This window comes from Lepisma saccharinum, chromosome 5 (assembly GCF_977018435.1).
Source record: "Lepisma saccharinum chromosome 5, izLepSacc3.1, whole genome shotgun sequence".
In the NCBI taxonomy this organism is placed as follows: domain Eukaryota; kingdom Metazoa; phylum Arthropoda; class Insecta; order Zygentoma; family Lepismatidae; genus Lepisma; species Lepisma saccharinum.
The window spans coordinates 27,379,971-27,406,911 of record NC_139233.1 but is presented as its reverse complement, the minus strand read 5'-3'; the positions used below and the strand labels follow the sequence as shown (position 1 = coordinate 27,406,911).

Below are 26,941 nucleotides of genomic sequence, written 5' to 3'. Positions count from 1 at the left end.
ACTTTTTTTCCGGTCTGATACTAAAAGCCCGTGATCGGATAAGTGAACCGGCAAAAAAGTTGTGAGTTAACATGCACAGATTTTTATTGCACGTACTGGATGTTAATCAACCTCTTGTAATCTTACCTTTTTCAAAATTATATTTTCTGTTAGGTTTCAAGTTCGGAAGATGCCACAGCAGATCTGTCTGAAAAGTTGAGTCGTTTGAGGAAACTTCACGCGGACATTTGCAACACTGTCTCCTGCTTCAATAGCTGCTTCAACCCTCAATTGCTGATATGCTTCATGGCAGAGATATATTCTGTCGTTCGAAGCTTATATCTTGCGATCGTATCGTTTGGATCACCAGTAGAGGAGAGCCTGAGCAGAACTGTATACGTCATAGTCCATTTTCTGGGAATTCTAAGTTACGTCATTGGAGGCCAAGCCGTTTATCAAGGAGTAAGTTGAAGTGTGAACTGTGAATTGATTAATTTCAGCAACCATACCAGAAGATAGGAGATAGTGGGCTCGGCATTTGTCAGCTGGAGGCACCACATGGGAAAGATAAAGCGAACGGGGCCAACATCCTGTATGTAAGACATCGTTGGTCCCTCACATGATGTGACAACGTTCACTAGCCGAGGAATAGACTACCTCCCCCCCATCAAATATGTAGAAACACGTATGGGCGTTATTAGAAATTTTTGTAGGAGGGGTTATGCCATTCAATAGTAATCATCATCCAGAAGAATAAACAAATTGCATTATTATCATTACATTTCTGAGGACTCTTCTACTTGACCACTAGATAAGTGATATCCAGTTATGCATAGTTATCCTATTTTGTTATTAATGCTTACACACTTTGTTCAGGTAAAATGTTGAAAGTTATGGGGAAATGCCAGTCATAAAGTTTACGTTGTGTGATCAATTACGTAAAAATATCATTTTGGGGAATTTTTAAAACTCATAGAATGAAAACTTAGAAATTCTGGCCCCGTTTCTGCATGTTACCGTCCATTTTTCGTTATAACGCTTTTTCTTTAATTTAGGTTATACTAATCAACTGCATTTAATTTCTGTTATCTACTATATATGTAATAAGCGTTTTGCTTTTTTTTTCTTCCTAATTTCAAATTAATGATTACACGAGTCGAATGACCGGTTTGACATTCCTTTTTGATCCACATGCCATCCAACAAATATTGATGCAATTTTGGGCAGGAACTAGATCATTCATGATCTTTCCCACAAATCAGTGTTCGAAATTAGCGGACGGTCTCAAAATGCAGCTGTAATTGTTAATTTGGCGCCTAAACTATACCGCGTTTGTTACAACCTGTCCCGGTTCGCGCTCTAGCTCATCGCTGGCTTTTCTCGGTGCTGGAGAAAGTCAAAGCCAGGCAGCCAATTAAAATACGCAACGTGGCAATAGTGTCTACGTAAGCGCCTCTCTTCTGGCTTCCATTCGCTCCTCGCTGTCCAGCATACGATTTTTTCCTCGTTTCTCATTGGCACCGAAACTGTCGAGCGATCCCTAGCGCGGGAAACGGGACAGGTTCTAACAAACGCGGTATAATTCAATCAAGTCGTCATGGTTGTGACTATGCAATCCTAATCCTTTATAAACATGATCCTAAATTTGCATGTTACCTTGAATCTTCTTATTGAAATAGCATGGATTATTTAATATTTTCAGATTGGCCAATTAGAAGGCTTATTTTAATATTTTATTGGTGAATATATATTTTAGCCTGGATTCGTATTCAAAGCCTTATTGTTCGCACACTGCATTATCTAACATTTTAGAAAAATATACCTGTAGGTTAAATGTAGTTCTATCGTTTATATGACTTTCCTTTTCGATTATTATTTCAGAGTCGGTTGCCGTTATCTAGTTTGGAGAATTTTCCAATCGACGAGTTGGATTCTCTGGGACGCTATCAGGTATGAAATTACATTAGACTGTGAGTATATTTGTGTACATTTGCATCCCTGCCCAGACAGGAATTGGTAAGTTTAATTTGTTTAAAAAAGTATATTTCAGTTATTGTACGTCGCATTTTGGAAGGTCCACCCAGGAGCGTTACCTGGATGTTGGTTTCAGTAAGCCTCGGCTTTAGGCTCAGGGGTTTGAGATTCCTCGGCTCAGAGTTCGGGTGATCCAGTATATTCAATTCCGGTGATTTTGTGTCGAGGGTTCTATGAGGAACGGACAATTGACCTCTGTGACAGCTTGCCGGTAGCACACCATTTATCACTAAGAAATTGTAAAAGCACCATCCTTACCTTTTCGTTGAGAAGCAGGAGTTTCCCAGGATCAACTAGATTCGCAAAAGGGTGATTTTGAAAAACGCCCCAAGCATTGACTCGCTGCGTCCACCGGCCGCTTCCGCGGTTCAATGGACATCGCTGTGTACAGTGTTGCCACGTTCCGGGAACTGCTTTACTTCGTTTAATAAAAATCTGTAAGTAAAAAATCGGTTTCGCAATGTGAATTAACAATGATAATCAGGCGCGTATATTCTAGGCTACCTAGGCTATCGCCGAAGCCCAGATTAAATACAGAAAATAATCGACTATCAAATGTGACTGATGCTTCACTCTCAAACAACGTCCGCGGGAAAAAATGATAGTATAAAACCCGCGACTCCTGTGCACCGTACTCCCGCGAGGAGAGGATTTTTCGTCCAAGGTTTGTTTTCCTTGTGCTCGCTCTATACATGGGGATGGACTCCTTTCCTTTAAAACTACCACCAAGCTTCAGCGGTTAAATTCTTCCCCGACCAGCGCCAGGAGGCGGTCGGTGACGTATTTGTAGTGGCTTCTTAGACAGGGAACTCTTCGTTTTACAACGGCGGTAAAACCTTACAGTGATGTCAATGTGCTAACCAACATGGGATTTTTCCCAGGTAAGGGAAATTTTGAAACTAAACTACTATTACAGGAACGGGAAAAGAGTGGCTGGTATGTGATAGGGAATTTGTCCTCTAGGCCAAAACAACACTGTCCCATCGAACACATGCAGAACTTACAGGCCGCTGACCTTCAACCAACAAACCACGCTTTACGATGTTTTCAACCCCTCTGCTGCTTTGTTTATGACTGGCTGGGGTACACTGACTGGCCGGAGATGACAAAGGGCATTTTGCGAGTGGAAATCGCGTTGAAGGAAGTTTAAGAAAATTAGGTTTCTTACTATGTGGATTTTCTTAAGTGTATTGAGTGAGTGAATTACGTATATATGTTTTGAATGATCTGTACTGCGTCGTGTAGTGAACGAAAATGAATGACATAATTAACGAACTATTGCCGAAACAATTTACTCAGCTTTTGCATGAGGATAAACTTCAAATCGTGAAGATATGCAGGCCTCGGGCATCGCAAAGAAGAGAAGAATGGATTTGATTTGTTATTTTGAGTTGCTCTTCTGCCACTTTAGCTAATCGCGACGATGAGAATGAGTGACGATACGTTGAAATCCATGAAGGGCCATTCACAAAGAATACCCATGTCCATGCCTGGATTTGAACCCGGGTCCCCTGGCGTCATAGTGCGCTGTGCTAATAACCATTTTACCACAGAGGTTGCTAAGAGAAGAATGGAGTTCCTGTCCAAATTAAATATTCAAGGTAAGGAGTTTATTATACGCGTATATTTTATTATCACACGTAGGCCAACATAAATATTTCACAATATGGGCCTCTATATTTTATAAATAACCATGAAATATTTGAAATGTTTTCCTTATTGTTTTTATATTAATGAAACAGTGTTATTTTTATAATTATTAGTAAATTGTAATGTATGTATTTTAATCGCAATGTCACATCACCTTAAAATCCAAGAAATTGAACGAAAAAGAGCCTCCCATTTGAACATGATAAAAGGAGATAGCCCAGGTTTTAAACCCAGCATACGCCACTGATGATAATGCATTTTAAAAATAGATGCAAAGAGCTTCAAAACAAGATAAATATTGTAGGACTTCCCAATACTAAGAAAACGTTTCGCAAAATTGCTAAAAACGTTTTTTTGAGAAATTTTGAAAACCTGAAATTAATAATTGTGTTTAAAACCTTTCTGCCTGCACCCTACTATAAAATTTCATAACGATTAGACCACCTGTTTTTAATTTACAGAATTTCAAAGATAGCGATCGCTTCCAAAACTAAAAAATCTCGAGTCCAAACTCGAGTATCTATAATTTTTAATCCGATAGTAGACAGACAGACAGACAGACAGACAGACAGACAGACAGAGAGAGAGAGAGAGAGAGAGAGAGAGAGAGAGAGAGAGAGAGAGAGAGAGAGAGAGAGAGATAAAATAAGGAAGAAAATGAGAGAAATCGCGAAGGAAAACAAAAAAAAAAAGAAGGATATGATCAAGTACGTATAGGGGAAGCAAGCACGGACAAAGGGGTGCTAGAACTGACAAAACAAGTCCAACAGCTAGAAAAAGGACAAGTAAGGAAAGAGAAAACAATTACAAATAAAGAGGAGACGGGAGAAACGCTGACCCCCACTTATATGCTGATATCAAATTATCGTGAGTTTTTTCAAATAGAGGGGGGATTGACGTGTGTGCCTTCTTGATGAATTTTAGGGCAGAAAGTCTTTTTCCCTCTCCCCTCCCTATGTCGGCACACGTGTCTGGTAGTTCGGTCCTGTCTACACGCACTTGAATCGTATTTACACAGAATGAATGTTATGCCTGTGAAGTACAGGCTGTTAGACTATCTTGATCAAATATAGGTAAACGGTACACAAGCTATGTATGTGGAGCTTATTTACAAAGGTTATACGAGGGTCACTATTTATATTTTGAGCCTAACAATAAAAAAACAGGAATTTGGCATTGAAAACTACTTTATTGTTTTTCGAAGTATTCTCCTTTATGGTCAACACTTTTGCATTCGTTCGAACCATTTGTCAAAGCAGTTTTTCCAATCTTCTTGAGACACCTCCATAATATGGTTTTTGAACGCATCTACGGCGTTTTCCGCCGACGAAAATCGTTGTCCAAGCAATTTATTCTTGACATTCGGGAACAAGAAGAAGACATTGGGTGCCAAATCAGGACTGTACGGCGGATGACCCATCAATTCTATTTTTTAACTGTTCATAAAGTCGGTTGTTAGACGAGATGTGTGACAGCTGGCATTGTCTTGATGAAGAATGATCCGACGGCGTTTGTTTGTTTTCCGTATTTGACCGAAGACCTCTGGCAAACAAATTGTTGTGTACCATTCAGAGTTGACCGTTCTACGTTCCTCTAAAGGCACAGTTGCCACATGACCAGTTTTCCCGAAAAAATAGGCGACCATTTGTTTCGATGTGCTTCGAGCGCGAACAACTTTTGTTGGATTGGGTTCATCTTGAAACACCCATACAGTCGACTGCTGTTTACGTTCCGGCTCAGATGCATATATCCATGATTCGTCACCTGTTACAATCTTATATACGTCTTTTGAAGCACCACGATTGTATTTATTGAGCATTTGTTTGCACCAATTGACGCTAGCGTCTTTTTGAGTTTTTGTCAAATTGTGTGGGATCCAACGAGAACATACAACATTCTCACAGCTAAATGATCATGTAATATTTTATATATGCTGGTGGAACTAATGCCTATGGTTGCCTCAATCTCACAGTATGTCACATGACGATCTTGCAGAGTTAGGTTTTGCACAGCATCAATGTTTTCTTGAACAACAACTGATTTTGGACGACCTTCGCGAATCTCGTCGGTGAGCGAATGGCGGCCACGATTAAATTCGTTATACCAGTGTTTCACAGTGGCAAAGGATGGGGCTTCATCGCCAAATGTGGAAGTAAGTTGATCGATGCACTCTTGTCTTGATAATCCACGTCGAAAATCGTAAAAAAATCATCGCACGAAAATGTTCACGAGTTAATTCCATTTTATTGTTATCGCGCAATCTCCAAGGCAACATAAACAACACAAATGAAGCTATTGACAAAACATTTGAAGTACGTTATGGTCAATAATGCCAGACGATTCCGTGCAAACGTCAAATCGCGCCTAACTTCAATCAGTGTTGTCAAGGCTCAAAATATAAATAGTGACCCTCGTATCGATCAAGTACAGAAAATTTCGAGAAACTGAATATTTGTCTGCTAGGCAATCGAAAAAAAAACATGTTAGGCTAACTCGGGCCTGGTCAACCCGTTGTATTTACGAGAGAGCGCTCTCTTATGCACATGAGTATTACAGAGCGAGCAGCGACACTGTGGCGTTGTAAGAGGGGCGGAAATGAGAGAAGGGCCAAATCAAGGGGCTTCGTCGGTCGCGTTCACACAGTGGGAAACCTCTCGTCATCTGATTCGTGTGGTGGCAATGTAATGAAGGCAGAAGGAACAGGGGGTGGTTCCATGAAAGGAAGAACGCCTTCCTCCGCAGTAGTTTTACCCTCCAATGCAAGTATTTAGGGAGGGGGGTCCAGGGGGTCCGAACCCCCCGAAAGACTTACTAATTTCTGTACTGTTTTTATATATATATAATTTCCTACGTACATATATATTTTACATTGGCCCGTCTCTTTGCTCGTCCCCACTGTCAGTTGGGGAAGGCCTCTTCGGCACCCTTGTTCGGCTCCAGGAATGCCTTTTATTACAAAATCCACTTTTCCCAGTTTCACGAGTAAGACCGCGTGCACCAACGCCGATTATTTGGAAGTTCAGATGAACGAGATCAATTTTAATCCACGCTAAATGAACTTGGTTTAAAGATTTGCATTGCACCAACGAAAAACGATGTTCACGAGATTCCGTTCAACTGACGCGAGATTTATTTGTACCTGATTGGTTGACTAAAACAAATTACAATCAAGAACCGCATAGAGTAGTGTGATGTGTTAAAGTATCAACATGTAGGAGAAGAAAGTAATTCGGGCTGCAAACTTCTCTGAATTTGAGATATGTACTAATCAACCTTGTTGACGAGTACAAGAATGTGGTAGAGTGTAAACAAAATAATAATATTAAAAAAGAACGGACGGCACAACACAAAAGAAGGAGAAAGCATGGAACCTTCTTCTATGGGACTTTTCATTTCTAGTCTGTGGATCTTTAATGCCTTACGAAATGCATTTTAACATGCATTTTCGTAAATTTATACAAAAATATTTCCAACACCATGTAGCAATATATGACATTTATATAAGTATGTTTTGTGTTCTGGGGTAGAAAATACTTAGAAACATTACGACCTTGCACCACAGAACCACAAATTATTATTATTATTATTATTTTGGAAGTTTTTACACAGTTCTCGAATTATCAGCATTGTACCTCCAAAATCTCTAGCGTTTGCACACACTTTATATCACTTTCCATTCTTTTTCTATTCAAAAACTAACGCCTGCAATCGAAGCGTTAGTATTGTGAACCATGATCAGCCACCAAAACGGTGGCGAATTGCCGATCAGAAGATAAACTCGTTTTGATGTTCCTAGATCCCGATCAAGTGTTGAACCGTCTTCGTGCAATGGAATTTTCCAGTGATCCTTTCCCGATTCGAGTTTAAATTTTGATCTTCGTTGGTGCACTCGTCCATAAGAGGGGAAATTTTCCTAAATATCAGCATGCACCGTTCTTCCACCCCACCTATGCGCTAGCCTCTATCGGTCTTCAACTAAATTCCAGTGGCGTCTCGTCCCTTGGGGCTTCCGGGGCTTAGCCCCTAAAGAAAAACGGACGTATTCACGTAATTATCAATCACCATAACGCATAACTATCACACAGTCTTTTAAAAGGCGATTTTTACCCACGTAAATTCATCGTCTGTTGCCTTGGATACGACAGCGCTCCTAGCGGCATTGATGTCAATTATCGTTTTCCGGGGCACGTCGCAAAGGAAGGCGTGGCCTACACCCACCTACGCTACAGTGAAGGTCACATGCTAGCAGAGAGAGGAGGGGAGAGTGCAATGGATTTGAGTGCTGATCCGGGGCTAGTTCCGTTGCGTCGCGTTCGATCTCGCGTGTTGTTCTGTATTGTTTTGGTGGCTTTCATTCGCTATGTTTGAGTGAGTTTGGCAGGGTTGATGTTCGAACAAAAATTGATGAAGGACATAGGCTGTCAATTACACGACACAATGAATTTGTCCGGAAAAATAGGCATATATTAAATAGAACTATCGATTGCTTAAAATTCTGTGGTCGACATGAACTTGCTCTACGAGGACATAATGAAAGAGAACAATCTTTAAACAGAGGCATCTTCCCAGATTTATTATCCCTTCATAGAAGAGGGAAAACTAAAGAGGGAACTTCGTGTTCTTTATTGTAGTGAAGAGTTGAAAAACATAAACTCTATCAGTAGATTGCATTCATTTTTTATTTAAAATTATTTAGAGGATACCTTTCCAGAAACAGTAAAAATGACAAACATAGTTTTAATAACTCCAGTGGCAACAGCTGAATCTGAACGATGTTTCAGCACATTGAAGCGTATTAAAACGTGCTTAAGAAATGCAATGGGACAACACAGACTAAATGCCTTGGCACTTGCTTACAATAGAGATAGAATACATTTCAAACATAGAGGGCTTCAACGAAAAAGTAATAACAAAATTTGCTGAGCAGAAGAACAGGAGTCAACTTTCGTAGAAAAGTATGTTTCACAACAATACCTGTTTCTTTTGTGATCATGTGAATTGTCATTATATTTTAAATTCTTTAGAAAAAATAAGTCCAGTTTTGTAGTTTAGAAGATAAATACCCTTTTTTTTGTAATTCATGTAATTTGTCATTACATTTTAAATTCTTTCAAAAAAGTAAGTCCAGTTTTGTAGTCTAGAAGAAAAAAAATACCTATATTTTGTAATTCATGTGAATTGTCATTATATTTTAAATTCTTTAAAAAATAAGCCCCGGCCAAATTTGAGGCCACGAGACGCCACTGCTAAATTCCGTTTTTTTGTATTAAAAAAAGGAGGCTAAGCCCTTCGTTACTGACTATATGTCTCAACGTGGGACAGACGCCTGATATCTCCTTGTACCTAAGCGCCGGTAGGCATCGTTTTGCCGCTTCTCTTGTCCAGAAATGTATAGGAAGCCTTGATTCATTTCTTTCCGCACTTGCATCCAAGGAGGGCAGACACGTATCTAGAAATATGTTTCGTGGGGGGGGGGTCCGAACCAAGTGTCTCAGGAATAATAATAATAATGTTTAAAATAAAATAATTACAATACATAAATTATTATATTATTATTACACAAATAGGTAAAAAGACTGTATAAAAATAGAGATATTCATACGTAGCTTACCTGTAGTTAAGATCGGAATAATTTACCCAATTAATGTTACCCAAATTAATGATTATAACTATACACAAATGAAGTTTGGTAGGATTATTTATGTTTATATATCAACATATTTTCCTTGAGAATAAAAAGGAGCAATAATTGGAGGGTAATTTATGCTGTGCAACAGTGGCGCAGGAACCGGGGCGTACAAGGGTACATTGCGCCCCCCCCCCAAATTTTGATGGAGGTATTGTACCTCCTAAATCCGTATATCGAGTTGTACACGTTGTAGCCCCCCCCCCCCCTTTTGGTAATTTGACAGCAGACGTAAGGTGTTACTGTTAAAATAACCTATTTTCAATTCACCCAATAAAGAAAGAGTGTTTTTGTGTGTGTGTATGTATATATATATAACTACGGTTTCGGGCTTGGCCCCTCCTCAAAAAATCCTGGGTACGGGCCTGTATATACAGGGTTAGTCAAAAGTATCGGGACAGGCCAGTAATAACGAGACGCGTGGACGGAGGAAAATTACATGTTACAAGTGGGTATTGGTGCTGAAACTGCATTGAATGAAGGCGTGGCCATCATGGCAGCCAAATTGGATCCCGCCATATTGGATATCACGCCATATTTTCAAATGGAAGGGGGTATGTATGACACATCAATTTCGGCTAGAATCGTCCCACAAACGACAATCCGAACTCATTTTGGACCTATCGCCATTCGTGGAAGAGATAGGGTGTGCTATGTTTGACTGCAAGAAATGAGATTTGTCTGAAAGAATTGTTTACTGTATTCCTGTGGGTAACTGTACACTGCAAATTACAGAGAGCATGAACAGAAAAACATGACAGTGACTTACAGAATGCCTCAAACAAGTGCTGAAACTGCTTGCCGTCGACTGTCTGACAACATGCCAACCGATCGTAAAAACTGCAAGCTGCACGTTGTAGCATATCCCGAGAAAGTCCTCTTGTTTCGTCCACAATGCGATTCCGTAGATCATTCAGGGAGTTTGGTTTGGTGCGATACACTTTGTCCTTCATGTGCCACCATAGAAAGTAATCCAGGGGTGATAGATCGGAATATCGGTTACCCTCAGTTCCCCAAGTTAAATGCTGGGATGGTACCTTACTTCGAGGCCGTGACTTCTACTTCTCTTCGTTTCTTCCTTCCTGCCTCTAGTTCTTTCCCCGGGTTGTTTTGATAGTTTGTTGAAAACAACATAACATCGCAAATTACAGAATTAAAGAATGTCAGTCTAAACAATCATACTCTTTTGTAAGTAACAATCTGATTCGACGAATTAAGAGCATCGGGTAGGTATTTGTTTTTCTTTCCCTTCCACTGACAGCAATAACAGTGTTCGTCTGGATATGGACTCTACCTGTACACATCGCTTGTAGATTGTAGTCAACTTCCTCGAAAGTCAGTTGCATTTGTTATCGTTCTTGCGAACGTTCTGCATGTTGCTCATGTTGGTGAGTGTTGTGCAAAAGGAAGGAGATTTTTGTCCGCGTCAGTGGTCAAAATGGAGCTCAGTGAACGAGAACGTATTACGTTGTTAATGGTGCGTGGCTATGGAGATCGCAAACGATCGTATACAGAGGTGCGATAGTTATTTAATGCTACATTCCCTGAACGTAACCAAATTTTGAAGCCAACCGTCGAAATAACCATTCGACGTTTTGCAGCAAGTGGAAGCGTTAAAGACCGTGTGCGATCAGGAAGGCCGAAATCGTGTAGCAACAAAGCAGTTTCTTTAGATGTGTTACAATCATTTGTGGAAAATCTGCATACATCGACAACCAGCGTTGCCAACACGCTGGACATTTCCCAGAGTTCAGTGCAACGAACTTTAGTGCGCAGTAAGTTTAAACCCTACAAAGTGAGTTTAGTGCACGAACTGACGAAAGATGGCTCTGATCGCCGTATTCAATTTTGAGAAGTAAAGATGCGAAATATCGATAACAATATTGACATTGTATTCTCTGATGAAGCAACATTTATGTTAGACGAGCAGGTGAACCGCCATGACTGACACTATTGGAGCGATGAAAACCCGCATTGAATGATGCAACATCATACCCAGTATCCACAGAAACTGAATGTTTCAGTAGGAATGATGGGAGGCATCATTCTTGGCCTTTTCTTCATTGACGGCAATCTGTCAGGTGAGAAGTATTTGACAATGCGTCGTGAACAGATTGTCCCTGCAATCCAAGTGTAAACACAGAACTTGAACAGTGTTTGGTCCGAAAACGACGGTGCGTCGCCACACTATGGACGGGATGTTCGACAATCCTTACATGAAACCTTTCCACAACAATGGATAGGAAGACGAGGTATGATCGAATGGCCTGTAAGGTCTCCAGATCTATCACCCCTGGATTACTTTCTATGGGGGCACATGAAGGACAAAGTGTATCGCACCAAACCACACACCCTGAATGATATACGGAATCGCATTCTGGACGAAACAAGAGGACTTTCTCGGGATATGCTACAACGTGCACTTTGCAGTTTTTACGATCAGTTGGCATATTGTCAGACAGTCGACGGGAAGCAGCGTGAGCACTTGCTTTGAGGCAATATGTAAGTCAATGTCATGTATTCTTGTTCATGCTCTCTGTAATTTGCAGTGTACAGTTACCCACAGGACTCTGTAATTTGAAGTGTACAGTTACCCACAGGAATACAGTAAACAATTCTTTCAGACAAATCTCATTTCTTGCAATCAAACATAGCACACCCTATCTCTTCCACGAAAGGCGATAGGTCCAAAATGAATTCGGATTGTCGTTTGTGGGACGATTCTAGCCTAAATTGATGTGTCATACATACCCCCTTCCATTTGAAAATATTGCGTGATATCCAATATGGCGGGATCCAAGATGGCTGCCATGATGGCAACACCCCCATTCAATGCAGTTTCCGCACCAATACCCACTTGCAACATGTAATTTTCCTCCATCGACGCGTCTCGTTATTACTGGCCTGTCCCGATACTTTTGACTAACCCTGTATATATATATATACACACACACACTACCTAGCAGGCACATATGGGAGGTTGAATTTTGTAACTACCCAAATGAAAAACTTTCCTCCGCCACTGCTGTGCTATGGGCATTCTTCTTATTAAATATTCCTGCTGCCCACGTGGAAGATTAATGAAATGAGGTCTTACACGTGTGCGTGTTCTCATGAGGTCATATCAAAAAATATTTTTGTCACTGATTACTATTTAAAAATTAATTGGAATTTATCATATGTATTGAAATTAACTATAACGTGTTGTGCAAAATGGGAATAACATAAAAAATGTGATATTTTTCAATTTTATCTTCTTAGCTCTTAAACGGAATATTAATTGGAAGGGGGGGGGCGGTAGAGGGGACTCAAAACAAAAAACTAGTAATGATGCCTAGTTGGGAGACTGGGATCCTCCTGCTCTTCCATTCCCCACACTGCTCATGATCATTCATCACTCTTCCTCATTCTCATCTCACAATTAGCCAAAAGTGGAAGAAAGCGACTACAGATAAAGAGAATCACGAAATAAACCATACATCTTCATTGTCATGATTAGCGAAAGTTACAATAACCCTGTTATTGATAATACCATGTATCCAAGGTGGGGTACAAGGGGCTCGATCTACCAACTCCAGGAAATTTTTCAGTTTACAGTAGATAAAATTAGGTTTTTGGCTTCTTGAATAATGTGACAATAACTTAAGGACAGAAATAATTATCGAGGCAAGACGGAGTATGTTTTATAACCCTGTTGTTGATAATATTGCACATAAACCTTTCTTGCGCTTTCGGCGTTGTCGCAGCGAATTTGAGCACTATGTAGAGACTTGTCAGCATTTGGAAGCTGCACAACAAAGGTAGCGCCACACGTAGGGCGATTCGTTGTAATTTTTAATCTCTGGAAAGCGCGAGAGGGAACGTTCGAATAAGAGAAGGAGTCGAACTACTGGCAATATTAACAAATAGTTTTTATATATGCGGAACGGTCTAGAATATAATGAGGATATAAACACGCGACTTCAATTTCGCTGTTGATATGTACAACAGAATCGGTTAATAAGACTTCAGAGGCAAGTGTGATCGTTCATACAGTTTATTAGTGATCAGTCAGTGTCCACTGGTTGCTTTATAAGGTCTAGTGATTCGAAAATGAAAAGGATCAGATACCGTAAAGTAACGAAGTCTACTACCAGATCCAGTTCTGGTCCAAAGTTGAAGACATTGACGACAGCGGAACTTCCGGAGCCTCAGTGTAGTGCTAGTTCGGATCGAAGGCTGAAGTGAATAATTCAGCAGTACCGAGTATTGGAGCGATTTATTAAAAAAAGAGATAAGCTGCACAGATCAACTGAAAATCAAAATTTTGAGTGATGATTTAGTTGTGCCAGGGCCAAATTTCGTGTATGCAGCCCGAGAATTTCATGTCATAAAAAAAACTTTTGTTTAAGCCTACTGGGTTCGACACACACACTCAAACACTTAAGTAGCATAAAGGGACAGCCGAAAATTTTATGAATTTCGAGAACAGATAGCAAGAAGATGTTACATATGTAGACATTTTAGCGGAAATTGTAGACTCTACCAGTACCCAAATCAAGGCTCTACCAACTGAGCCACCGAACCACCCTTGACTTCAACTGATTTTTCGTTAACATGTCTACATAATACATGTCCTGTGTATGTCAAATCGTAAGATGTTGCCTGTATAACGAACAAGCATAGAAAATAAAGCAGAAAGAAGGAAACTGAGGGGCATCCCCACCGGTTGAGGATAAATTTTTCTTCTGTGGTCAACAAGAGCTACCACTTCGAGGAGACGATGACAGTGGCACTCCGTGTCGCCTGAGGATTTTACACGTCAAAAGTAGGTTTGTGAGGCCTATTGTGTCGCTACGGTGTGAAATGTTACTGTTGATTGCCTCATTCCAAACGACATATATCACGTGTCCCTTCGGTCTGAAATCTCCCTAAGTCGTGAAGATCCAAGTCACAAGAATGGAAAATTAGGGCTTCGTTAAGGTTAGGTGCGAATGCAGGCGATAGCACCCTAAGGGATAATATCCAAACCTGCATGAAGAACTCATCTTACTTCAGTCTCCAATACGAAATGATAAAAACTTCTGGCGAGTTGATTAAAAAAAAAATGTGTCCGAGATAAAGGAGTGGCGTGCCCAGGATTTTCGGAAGGGAGAGGTGTGGTCAATTTTTGGTGGTCAGTTCTCATTTTGCCATCTTTTCCTGTCTTTGACGTTCTTTTTTGAAGATATACTGGCTCAAATGAGGTTATGAACACACCAACCCTCCCTTGGGCACGTTACTGGAGATAAATGAGTAAGCATTTGATCATATTGGGAGAAGAAACATTACATGTGTTGGGAACGGAAGGGTTTTCACTGTGCATTAATTGTTTCGCGATTCAGCTGTATTCGAGAAGACTTCCTTTTTTTCCTGCCGATATATGTCAAGACTGTGGAAGCTGTGACAGACAATTTTGAACACTTGCGATTGCCACAGTAGTGGTGTTCAGGCTCGAATCAGAGAGAAATATTCGAGAACTGTCTGCGTCCAGTTTGCAACCCACAGTTTGAATCTTGCGTTCTCGAGTGGATTGCCCATCCCGCGCATGTGTAACAGCTTCATAAAAACACTCAAAGAAACCATAGAGGTTTTGATGCCTGATTAGAAGAAATGGACAAACACACATACTCAGATGGTTCCATCACACAATGTTAATGCATGGAAACGGGGGAGTCGAGTGGTAAAACATGTTCCGATTTCACGTTCTGATTAAAATGACGATTTAGGGGATAGTTGCTCCCTATTTTTTTGCTTCCACACTATGGCCTCATAATGTTAAGCCTTGTTTACCAAGAGAAAGTAAACTTTCCTTGCAACCCTCCCCCCCCTAATTTCGGAACCCAATTGCCACCACTGGCCTTAAACATACAATTGTGAGGTTCTATCTATACCCCTTATAAAGAGTGTTCAGCACCCCCGAAAGGAATTCTTGGATACTTGCCTGCCTTGTCCGTTCTGTTGCATTTGAGGAGATTTTATTTTGCCAATCGGCTCAAAAGCTTCACATGTTCCAGCCGTTCATAATTGCTCACATGCTGCGGCGGGGTTTGAAAAATCGCATCCGGTAAGGTGCGGGGATGATAACCCATCAGTAAATAAGTAGGTGAGTACCGTGCAGATGAATGCGGCGTGTTGTTGATAGCTGAGACCGCTGTTTGGTACGTAAGAAATCGGACCAATTATTGTGTTTGGCATTGACGTAGAATTTGATCATTCCTTCCAGCGTTTGTTGCGTTTTTTCAACTAAGCCAAGGCTTTGATTAAATCGTGGGCTGACAAAGCTTAGTTAAATTTGGAATTTGTTGGCCAATTCTTTGAACAAATCTGAAGTTTGACCTGGAAGTTGGTCGACAATGTTTTTTTCTGGAAAGCCAAATGGTAATATGATTTTCGTGTACAGAAAATCCGCTAAAACTTCAGCAGTGAGAGAATGTGTCTGTGCGGCTAACACGTAACGCGTGGCTGCGTCAGTGCACGTGATCACGTAGCGATGTCCCTCTGATCCTGATGTGACGTATGGATCACATTGATCCAAGGCGATAATTTGGAAAGGTGTCAGAGAAGTCCTTGTTTGTAGTTCGAAGTATAGTCATACTGTTCACATTCTTTCCATTTCTTGTATATGAAGGATTCCTGAGAAGGAAAATAATAACGGTCCTTCGCATAGGCATATGTTTTATAGTATCCAAAATGGTTGAGAGCGTGTGGAGAAGGGTGCACTTGTTTGAATCATATAGTTTGTAATGAATTTGGGATGCACGTGAGTAGCCTTTCCTGTTTGTCTTAACTTCGTGTCCTTCTGTAAATAATGTCATCTAGGAGACAGAATTGCTGGCTGGTTCTGTCATATTTAGGGTCGGCTTCTTTACTTCCAATTAAAGTAGGTAAATATTTTTGAGAAAAGGGTCTGCTTGTTGTTCCTTGGCAAGGTCAAATTCACGTGTTCTCAAAACAGACACAATTTCATCTTCCAGAAGAGGAGAAAAGGTTTCATCTTGGATCCTCGTGTTACGGCTAATTGCAAAATCAATATTTCACTAGAGATAACAGGGGTGCAGGTAGAGGCTTTAGAGGCAGGGGAGGACGTAACTTTCAACGGCCTAATTACCAGCGATGGGATAGAAACACGCAGATATCCCAAACACACCAGTCCCATAATAAATGCACTAGCTGTGGTCACGTCAATCAACTTTCTGAACAAGCTGTCCAAAGTGATTCTTTAAACGGTTAACTTCCGTACGTAGAGGGACACCACGTATGGAAAGAGGGGTACGAATTAATGTCCCACTAATTAAGCAAAATAATTCATACCTGGTCCACGCTGCACTTGGTAACTGTAAGGGGAAAACTACCAACTGTTGCGTCGACCTAAGTGCCATGACATCAATTTTCCCAGATTACCTAGTACCTGAAAAAACCAAAAAATTGCAAATAAATTGTGTTATCCAGGGTGTCACGGGAAATCAAATAGCGATGAAGGAAATCGCAATTATTAGATTTCGTCTAGGAAAAATGGTTTCTTCATCCATTTAGAGTCGTCCACATGCCATCCATGCTGCCATTGTTAGGCAACGATTTCTGGATGACACATGACGTAAGCATAAATTCCTGTAACAACACCATGCAACTCACTCGGTTTGGGAAACCACCTAAGTTCCAAATTCCCAAAGACAGAATTGAGGTGAATACGCTACCCGAACACGTTATTCAGAAAATTGCTGCTGATAATATCACCCAAGTTTTATTAGTAAAGAAAGTTCAAATCCCACCCCGTTCTAAAATGTTTGTTCCTGTAAACATTATTAACACTTCTGACAAAGACTGTAACATTTTCGAGCCAGAACCCTCCCTCTTGAAAAGGAGCCTGCTGGTTCCTAGAGCTTTATTAAATACAGAAAATCCTGCAGAGGAGAATTCCACAGGAAACGGAGGTTGCAAAGTACAGCGGAACTGGCTACTATTTAAGCGAAGGGTGCCCTGTCACCAGGCCTTATTTCAGTTGTAATTAGTTGGTGGATCATTGGTAGCATCCAGTGCCGCCGTCAGGAAGCAGAGGTAAGTGCTGGCGCATCCCTCGGCCACCTACCCTTCTACTCCTACTCTTATTTGGTTGGTTCAGTAAACGGTAAAATGACCTTATCTCATTTCTCCCGAAATAAGTACTCTATCAATATGGTAAAGTAGACGATTTAAGATACGAGGGAGGATAGACACTAAATTAGTGGAACTTACAAGTTTTGTGGTTTGAAGCTATTGACGCTTTTGTAGCATCGCTTCAGGGTTCGTCAGAACCTCCGCTATAATGAAATGTTTTGGGGTCAGATTGCTGGAATAACGCAATTCGCAATAGGGTCTTGCCACTCAATTCCCCCCCAACATTACCAAGACGACCCAACTCAAGTACTAATCGACAACACCTGCAATGCACAAAAAAATAAACAATCATCTACACTGCCAGCACCAATGACCTTACGTTGCGTAATCTATAATTACTATTACGTGGCTTCCGGAGTTTTGTGGGATAATTATAACTCAAGTCAATATTTGTATTAACTTCAATTTATTCAACAATAACTTGCGTACGAATGTACGCCACCAAACTTTTAACAATGTCTACGTCGATCTCTTACAAATTGTGAGAAATATGATTAAATCATTTCAACATGTTTAATGTGTCTTTTGTCACATCATTATTCTTAACATTCAAAACATTCATTATTAATTTAATCCAAATTGCACTACGTATAGTTCGGTCAGCGAAAAATTGTCCATTCAATAATAACAATTAAGTAATCAAAATCATGCACCCAATTATTTGCATACTTTTACATGAACTTATTTGAAATCTTGTTCGTGCATGCACTGCAATTATTACACAATGTCAAGTTTACCCACACAATAACTCTATATATAAGCGACGTAGAATGATCTCATTTAGCAAAGGGAAGAGGTGGGGGTAGTTTAATCAGACATGTCTCGTTAATAAAAAAATCAATCGCTGGTTGAGAAAACTGCTACAACGCGCACCCTTTCTCGTGACAAGTTCCTATTTTATGCACGAAGTGTTAACGTTCTAATTAGTCGTAATTAATTACGCGTTCATCTTCGTACACGGTTTAATTAGACGTTCGGAAACTTTAGTATCGTACACAGCCATTTCATTAATAGTGACGCAAGCATACGTCACTTTTGTAGTTCACACAAGTTACGTACGATTTATACTAAAGGACACTAATTAATTATGCTTGTTAATGCTGAATTGTACGTTCAGTGGCACATGCAAAAGACGAGTACACTTTTGTTATGCAACGGTGACCCGTACCTATCATTTGACAATCCCACAAGCCCAATGTTACTTTCTTATCAAGTTTAATGACGCCCGTCAAAATAGCACTGTTCACCGCACTTTTCAGCACATGCCTGAATTGTAACAGAAGTGTTCAGCGTCGTCATCACGTCTAAGTAAGCAGGAGTTGAAATTTCCAGACGTTACAACTTTCCCCCACTGATCGATCCCCTTCTCTCAGCGACGAGGTCGTTTTGACTCAGCAGGAACGGCGAACCCTTTCCAAAAACTCGTCGTTCTCGCCTCGTCACCGTTGACATGAACAGCGACGTAGACTTCGTGGTACATTTGGCAACGTGTCACTGGTAGATTGTGTTCCCTTTCATACACAACTGTAGCTCAGTAATTGCGTCTTCATTGAATGCACTGAAATTTACATGTACGACTTCCTGGTACACTTCTGTTCACAGAAAGTGGCACACTCGTTTGAGTTGAAGTCCAGTTTTGGGTCTGGCAGTACAGCCGAAGTAAGTGTTCGGAAAGCAGCAGTCTTGCTTACTATCAATCATTTTAACCACAAGCAGGGAATTTTGTCTCTCTCAGACTCAAAGAAAAGGGCTAACGGAAAGATTGCAGTGTAAATATTAATTAACTGAACTGTCCACGTCAGTGGCGCCGACTTGTCAAAATTATTGGGGGGGCTCTGATCACTGAAATAAATTAATGAATGACTCACTCCCTCCCTTTTTTTAAAAAAATGAAAATTACGTCTTCGTATAGCAGTTTTTAAGCAGCTATTATATTAATCATGCAAATGAAATGTGACATGAAAAACGTTTAGAAAATGTTTCTAAGTCTGTTTATGTCTTTTGTGTCTGTTCATTTGTTTTTTAGATAACAATTAACATTTTTATTGAGAAGTATGTATTTACATTAAGAGACCAACCTAACAGTTTTATGCCGGCCTCGGTAGCCGAGCGTGTTGGGTGGTCGACTCAACTCGCTTTGGTCCAGAGGTATCGGGTTCGAGTCCAGGCGATGGCATGGGTGTGTTTTAATGTTCGCAACAGACATGTGATGGGTTGCAAATAACCTTAGTGTTGACGTCTCCATAAAATAACGAATATTTACAATATTTAACAGTTCTATTTAATTATTTACATAAATGCTAACACAAATCGCAGGAAAATAATTTTACTTTTTTGTTCTTGCTGCAATATTTTCTTTTTTTAAATTTAATTTTGCAATAATAAAAAAATAGCATGTACACTAAGATATAAAGTGACATACACAACAGAAACATATGAACATGATTTAAAAATAAAGCAAAAGTTGCTCTACGCAGTGGGTTATTTTTTTATGAACTCATAAACGATTGGTCTCAGGTCCATATTTTCAAGCATAGTTTGATGTACGTGGAGTACCGCCAAGCTGCTTAGTCTCTTCTGCCTCATTGAAGATCTCAAATATGTCTTTAGTCGGCGAATAGCACTGAATGACCTTTCGGCTGTGGCTGTCGTCATGGGCACAGTGCGGAGGACCATTATGAATTTTACAACTTCAGGCAGAAGCTCCTGGAGGGTGCTGTCTTCCAAAAGAAACTTCCTTATGTCACGCATGGCAGTTAGAACCACTTTCTTCCGTTTGGCGATATCACCAAGCATGGACATGTGTAAGGAGAGTCTATCGACATCCAAATCTTGGCGAAAGAATTCTCCCGTTTGCTGAAAGTTTGTTGTGCAACTGTTCACAGTTGAGATGCATTCTTTCTCTACGGCTGTTATTTTTTGTAGTCCTGTAGATTATTGTCCTTGTTTAACACATGATTTTCCTGTGTCACACACGCCAGTGTATATTGATTTATAATGCTATTTTGGAGTGTAAAACTTGTGATGTTTGGCAGCATCAGGATTTTTAAGTCTCTTAGGGACGTGACGTTGCCGGCGCAATTCTGGCTCATCAACGAGGCTCGGTTTGCCCTCTGTGCATTTCAGCCAGAACTGCTCAAAACACATTCGCTTTTCTTGAAAGATGTCAGTCAAGTATTTTAGTTTTCATTCCACTTCTGTAGCACCAACGCGTGGAGACTGAATCTTACAGTTTACCTCTTCTATTTGACCCATCATATGGCAGTAGAGGGAGAGAAAGAAAAATGTCTTGAAGTGAAGCATTGTCTCCAGGTATCCAGCACATTTTGATGCTGTGTCAGCAGAATCTTCTTCAGAAAATTTCTCAAGAAAATTTAGAAGGTTTTCATAGTTCTTTAAGATCTGTTGCATACTGGAGGCTCTCAACGTCTACCGACGAGGGCAAAGTGGTCGCAGTCCAGTGTGGCCAGCCTTCTTATTCACATCAATAATATTCATAAATATTTGCATTCTTTTAGGGGATTCCCAAAACAGTCTTTAACAAGTCGTTGGCTAAATTCATTATGTCTCTGATTAATATACGTATAATAGTAAATAATAATTATATACTTAGTATATAGTAATAAGTCATGTGTTTTGTTGTCTCCGGTCATAGCCCCCCCCCCCCCCAAAGTTGATGGTCTAGAACATTTCTAATGTGTGTTTAAAGTTAAGTTCATGTGGCACAATTCAGAGTAAACTTTACAAGAAAAAAAATAATACTCTTAAGCAAAATTATTCGGGGGGCTCTGCCCCCACATCATTAACATTGGGGGGGGCTCGAGCCCCCCTAAGCCCCATGGAGTCGGCGCCTATGGTCCACGTCTACAATCAAAGTAATGTAAATGTGAAAAATTCGTGAAAAATATATTAAAAAAAACAACGCATTTCTGACGTTCGGAAAAATTTCTGAAGAGGGGTTCGAGCCCCCTGATCCACACCTTGGATATGTGCCATTTACAATAGCAAGGTTATAGAACATTCTTGCCTCGTTAATTATTTATCTTCTTCAGTGGCGTATGCTGGGTTTAAAACCTGGGCTATCTCTTTTTATCATAATGTTCAAATGGGAGGCTCTTTTCGTTCAATTTATTGGATTTTAAGGTGATGTGACATTGCGATTAAAATACATACATTACAATTTACTAATAATTATAAAAATATCTGTTCCATTAATATAAAAACAATAAGAAAAACATTTCAAATATTTCATGGTTATTTATAAAATATAGAGGCCCATATTGTGAAATATTTATGTAGACCTACGTGCGACAATAAAATATACGCGTATAATAAACTTCTTACCTTGAATATTTAATTTGGACAGGAACTCCATTCTTCTCTTGGCAACCTCTGTGGCAAAATGGTTATTAGCACAGCGCACTATGACGCCAGGGGTCCCGGGCTCAAATCCAGGCATGGACATGGGTATTCTTTGTGAATGATCCTTCATGAATTTCATCGTATCGTCGCTCATCTCATCGTCGCGATTAGCTAAAGTGACAGAAGAGCAACGCAAAATAACAAATCAAAACCATTCTTCTCTCATTTGCGATGCCAGAGGCCTGCATATCTTCACGATTTGAAGTTTATCCTCATGCAAAAGCAGAGTAAATTGTTTCGGCATTAGTTCGTTAATTATGTCATTCATTTTAGTCCACTACACGACGCAGCACAGATCATTCAAAACATATATACGTAATTCACTTGCTCAATACACTTAAGAAAATCCACGCAGTAAGAAAACTAATTTTCTTAAACTTCGTTCAACGCGATTTCCACTCACAAAATGCCCTTGTCATCTCCGGCCAGCCAGTCTACCCCAGCCAGTCCAAAGCAGCAGAAGGGTTGAAAACATCGTAAATCGTGTTTGGTTGAAGGTCAGCGGCCTGAGAGTTCTGCATGTGTTCGATGGGTCAGTGTTGTTTTGGCCTAGAGGACAAATTCCCTATCACATGCCAGCCACTCTTTTCCCGTTCCTGTAATAGTAGTTTAGTTTCAAAATTTCCCTTACCTGGGAAAATCCCATGCTGGTTAGCGCATTGGCATCGCTGTAAGGTTTCACCGCCGTTGTAAAACGAAGAGTTCCCTGTCTAAGAAGCCACTACAAATACGTCACCGACAGCCTCCAAACGCTGGTCGGGGAAGAATTTAACCGCTGAAGTCTGGTGGTAGTTTTAAAGGAAAGGAGTCCATCACCATGTATAGAGCGAGCACAAGGAAAACGAACCTTGGACGAAAAATACCCTTTTCTTCCGTTCAGTTTAGGCCACAAGGAAGCATGATCCACTCTCCCCCTCCTCTCCTCGCGGGAGTACGGTGCACAGGAGTAGCGGGTTTTATACTATCATTTTTCCCGCGGTCCTTGTTTGAGAGTGAAGCATCAGTCACATTTGATAGTCGATTATTTTCTGTATTTAATCTGGGCTTCGGCGATAGCCTAGGTAGGCTAGAATATAATCGCCTGATCTCTCCTTAAATTATCATCACATTATTCAAGCTAATTTTATCTAGTGTAAAGTGAAATATTTCCTTGTGGGGGGGGGGGGGAAACCCCTGATCACCACCTTGGATACGTGCTATTATCAATAACAGTGTTACAGAACATTCTCCGTCTTGACTCGATAATTATTTCTCTCCTTAAATTATAGTCACATTATTTTATTTCACACCAGAAGAAACCAAAAACATAATTTTATCTAGTGTAAACAGAAAACTTTCAGGGGGGCTCGAGTCCCCTAAGCCCTCCTTTTATACGTGCGTGATATAGGCTACCTTATACCTGGAGCAGAAACAGATTTGGGGGAGGGGTGCTTAATGTTAGGGAAATCACTTTAATATACTGAGAATTAAGGATGGAGTTATCACCAATTACCTCTTATTGCTGTACTGAATTTTCATTTTCACTAATTGTTATTGCACTTTGGGACATATATACTAACAATTTTCATGTTCTGCATAATATTTAACTTTTATGTAAACCCAGTATTTAGGATAGATAAAAATTTGCAGGATATACGTATTAGGCATAAATTAAGATGTTTTGAAAATAAAATATTCGGAAATATATTTGACCTAAAAGAGATGGAATGACAAGTAGTGAAGAAGGTTGATAACATTTCCTGATATTTTTGTTTTTAGAATGTAACAATTATGTACTTTTTTCCAATTCTAGATTCAGCTTTTTCTCACCAAAGTATACAAATCACCAGCTCGTTACAATGCAGCATCTGTGTTCAATATTGGTGCAGGACTACTGGCTCCGGTGAGTGCAAACAAATTTAGAGCTATACATTTTGACATACAGGGGGGTATCAAAAAGTTCGTGCAATCACCTGGAACGAAACAATTTAGGACAAATACAAAACCATGGTGATATTAGTCCTTCTCCACATAGTCGCCATGCTTGGTGACACATTTCTGCCAGCGGTCTTTCACCTTGCGTAAGCCGTTTTTATAGAACACTGCATTTTGGGCGTGAATCCACTGTTCCACCTCAGAAATGACATCATCCTTCGTGGCAAAGTGGCGTCCTTTGAGTGGACGCTTCATTTCCGGAAAGAGGAAGAAGTCACTCGGTGCCAGGTCTTGGGAATATGGAGGGTGGGGCAAAATTTTGTATCCTAATTGAACTGTTTTCGAAATGGATGCATGGGCAGAATGGGCTGGTGCGTTGTCTGCCAATAGCAGCACTCCTTTTGTGAGCTTTCCTCGCTTTTTCACCTTCAATTTTTAATGTAACCGAGCTAGGAGATCACAATAATAGTCACTTGAGACTGAGTGAGCCTGTGATAGGTAGTCCGTCAGGATGACTCCCTCACAGTCCCAGAAAACGGACAGCATCACCTTAGCGGTTGACTTTTGCACTCTTGCCTTTTTGAGGGGCGGTGAGGAGCTGTGTTTCCACTGCTTACTCATCTCCTTTGTTTCTGGTTCATAAAGGTAGATCCAGCTTTTGTCCATTGTAACCAGTCTGCTAAAAAAATCCTCTTCATCCAGCTCAAAGTGGCCTAACATCTCTAGTGCTGCTTCCTCTCTAGTCCTCTTCTGGAAAGGGGAGAGCAATCGTGGCACCCACCGTGCCGACACTTTATGAAGATGCAGCTGGTGATGGATGGACCCATAACTAACACCGATTACAGACATCACACTTTCAATGGTGATCCTCCTGTCTTCCATTATCATCTTCTCCACTTTCTGTATCAATGTGGCATCATTTGTGAAGACGATCTCCCTGTCCTAGGGGCATTGGAAATTACCATGTGACCGGTTTGGAACTGCAGTTTTCACTTGAAAACCATCTCATAGGATGGGCTTTCCTCCCCGTACAGTGCTTTCATCTCATCGTGAATTTGCTTCGCTGCTTTCCCCTGGAGATGCAGGAATTTGATGATGCTCCATGCCTCAATTTTGTCAATCATGACACCTTCCTATATTCACCTGTTAAAAAAAGATAGCAATAAACATCCAAAACAGACCAAAATTTGTGTGCTTAACCTAGAAGGACCATTGTACAATATATTTATATATCCGAGGGGTTTCTAGTTTGTTTCCTTCTAGGAGATTGCACAAACTTTTTGATACCCCCTTGTATGTGTAGCTATGCATTGAACCTCAATCAGTGCTTGAAGTGGATATTCCTAGTAGTGGCACAGCAGGCGCGGCTCGTGCATTATTTACCCGGGGGTTCACTGAAGTCATGTGACATATATTCAGTTTCCGCAAAATAAACTTCCTTCGCCTAACAAAAGGATTGGGGGCGGGCTTAAAAGATTTGTCCAGAATTTTTTTTATATGGGAGTATAAGGTTTTGTATTAGGGGTGTGCGAATAAATTTAGGGCTGAAACTACAATAAATTGTGCCTTTATGAAAAAAGTTGAGTTTTGTTGGAATGGACGTCCTCAAGTAGGGGCAAGTAATATATTTTTTCCTCAGGAGGAGCAAAAAACACTCCTTCAGTCTGAAGTTACTGCAACGCTTTTATAATAATTACCAAAAATTACTGTGACTGAAATTAAATTATATGCGTGTAATATATAATTTTTGGTTTACATTCAATTTCCATGGTGAGCGGCCCCCTTTTCCCCTTCCGGACGTCCATGCTGACTAATCAGAACTGGTCCTACATTTGTTAAAGGGAAATGGCAACTAATGGCATGCGCATACTAGAAATCGAACCTGAGACCCTTTCATTGATACAAGATAGCTTTGTTCGAATTTGGGGCTGGTCGACCAGCGCACGCTTTTTTTCAGTGGACAAGGAAGTTCGTTTACGTTAATTACGTGCATTTCTATCGGTCATTTCTTACCTGCGCGGACAGCAACGCCTACACTGCATCATGTGACATAACCTAGGTAAAGTCCATCCCTCGCTTCACTCGCAGCATCACTTAATACTTTCCAACAAGTATCCAAGCACTTCAAAAACTAACAAACTTGAGACGATTGACACCGAGCGACAGCGAGTCACGTCTTCGCGCCATTCTTTCTCTCTCGCGAACCCGAAGTGTTTCCACCTTTAAGGAAAAACCTCTGAATGCATGCACGAGCTATTTTGGTAATGTATCTCCTTTATTTTAATTCATCGCATCTAATTCCAGCTTTTATTTGTTTCCACTCATCCATCTCTGCCACAATTTTGCATTTATTCCAAGAAGTTCAGTACAAAAATGATACAAAGAGAATATTGAATATGTAATGTGTGCGCTTCAAACTTGAACAGCACACAGCAACACTGGAAGGGAGGAAGATCGGAGCCTTGTCCCGCGCCTTCTGCGAGAGAACGAACTGCGCATGACCGTTGGGTTGAACATAGGTTCTGCAAATCTCACCTCCCATGTATTTTGTCCTATACCCTCCTCGAGCTTCTGCTCCCGCACGAAGCTTTCACAATGGCAAGAGCTGTCCTGTGGGGGTTCAACTGAGGGTCTGTATCAGGGCGGCCGAATCGCGGTTTCTTCTTCTCAGCAAAAGAGTTCACCGTATTACGGGCACAAATACATGACTTATTGTGTAGAATTTTTAGCGAAATAATGTGAAAATGTAAAGACATTGTTTATTGTTCATTCTCGAGGTGATTATCGTATATTACTGGGGGTTCACTGATCCTGTGCGCTATAGGGCCAACCGCGCCTGTGGCACAGGAACGTTTTTCATTTGGGGGAGTACAAAATTCAATCTCCACATATTTACAGAAGGTTGTTCGCTTTATATCCGACCATTTTTGATGGATACTCACCTTAAAAGATACTGCGCCGCCACCACCGATCATGTTCTATTGGACCCCCAGCATTGTTGAGTATCGCCCGGCATCGCAGTTTCCATTGCAGCAAGCTCCGGTGCAGGACAGGCATGGGAATTCTGTCCCACTCCTCCCT

The 26,941-nt window shown here is 40.6% G+C and overlaps 1 protein-coding gene across 1 annotated transcript in view; it reads left to right on the top strand.

The window, feature by feature from the left end:
- Nucleotides 1-208: 208 nt before the first annotated feature.
- LOC145988266 (gustatory and odorant receptor 22-like) overlaps nucleotides 209-26,941 on the top strand; it is a 29,884-nt gene continuing 3,151 nt past the window's right edge. Inside the window, exons 1-3 of the mRNA XM_083123132.1 lie at nucleotides 209-441; nucleotides 1,861-1,929; nucleotides 23,739-23,828. Coding sequence (XP_082979258.1) covers nucleotides 286-441; nucleotides 1,861-1,929; nucleotides 23,739-23,828 — 315 coding nt within the window. The 5' untranslated portion in view covers nucleotides 209-285. The remainder of the gene's footprint in view (nucleotides 442-1,860; nucleotides 1,930-23,738; nucleotides 23,829-26,941) is intronic.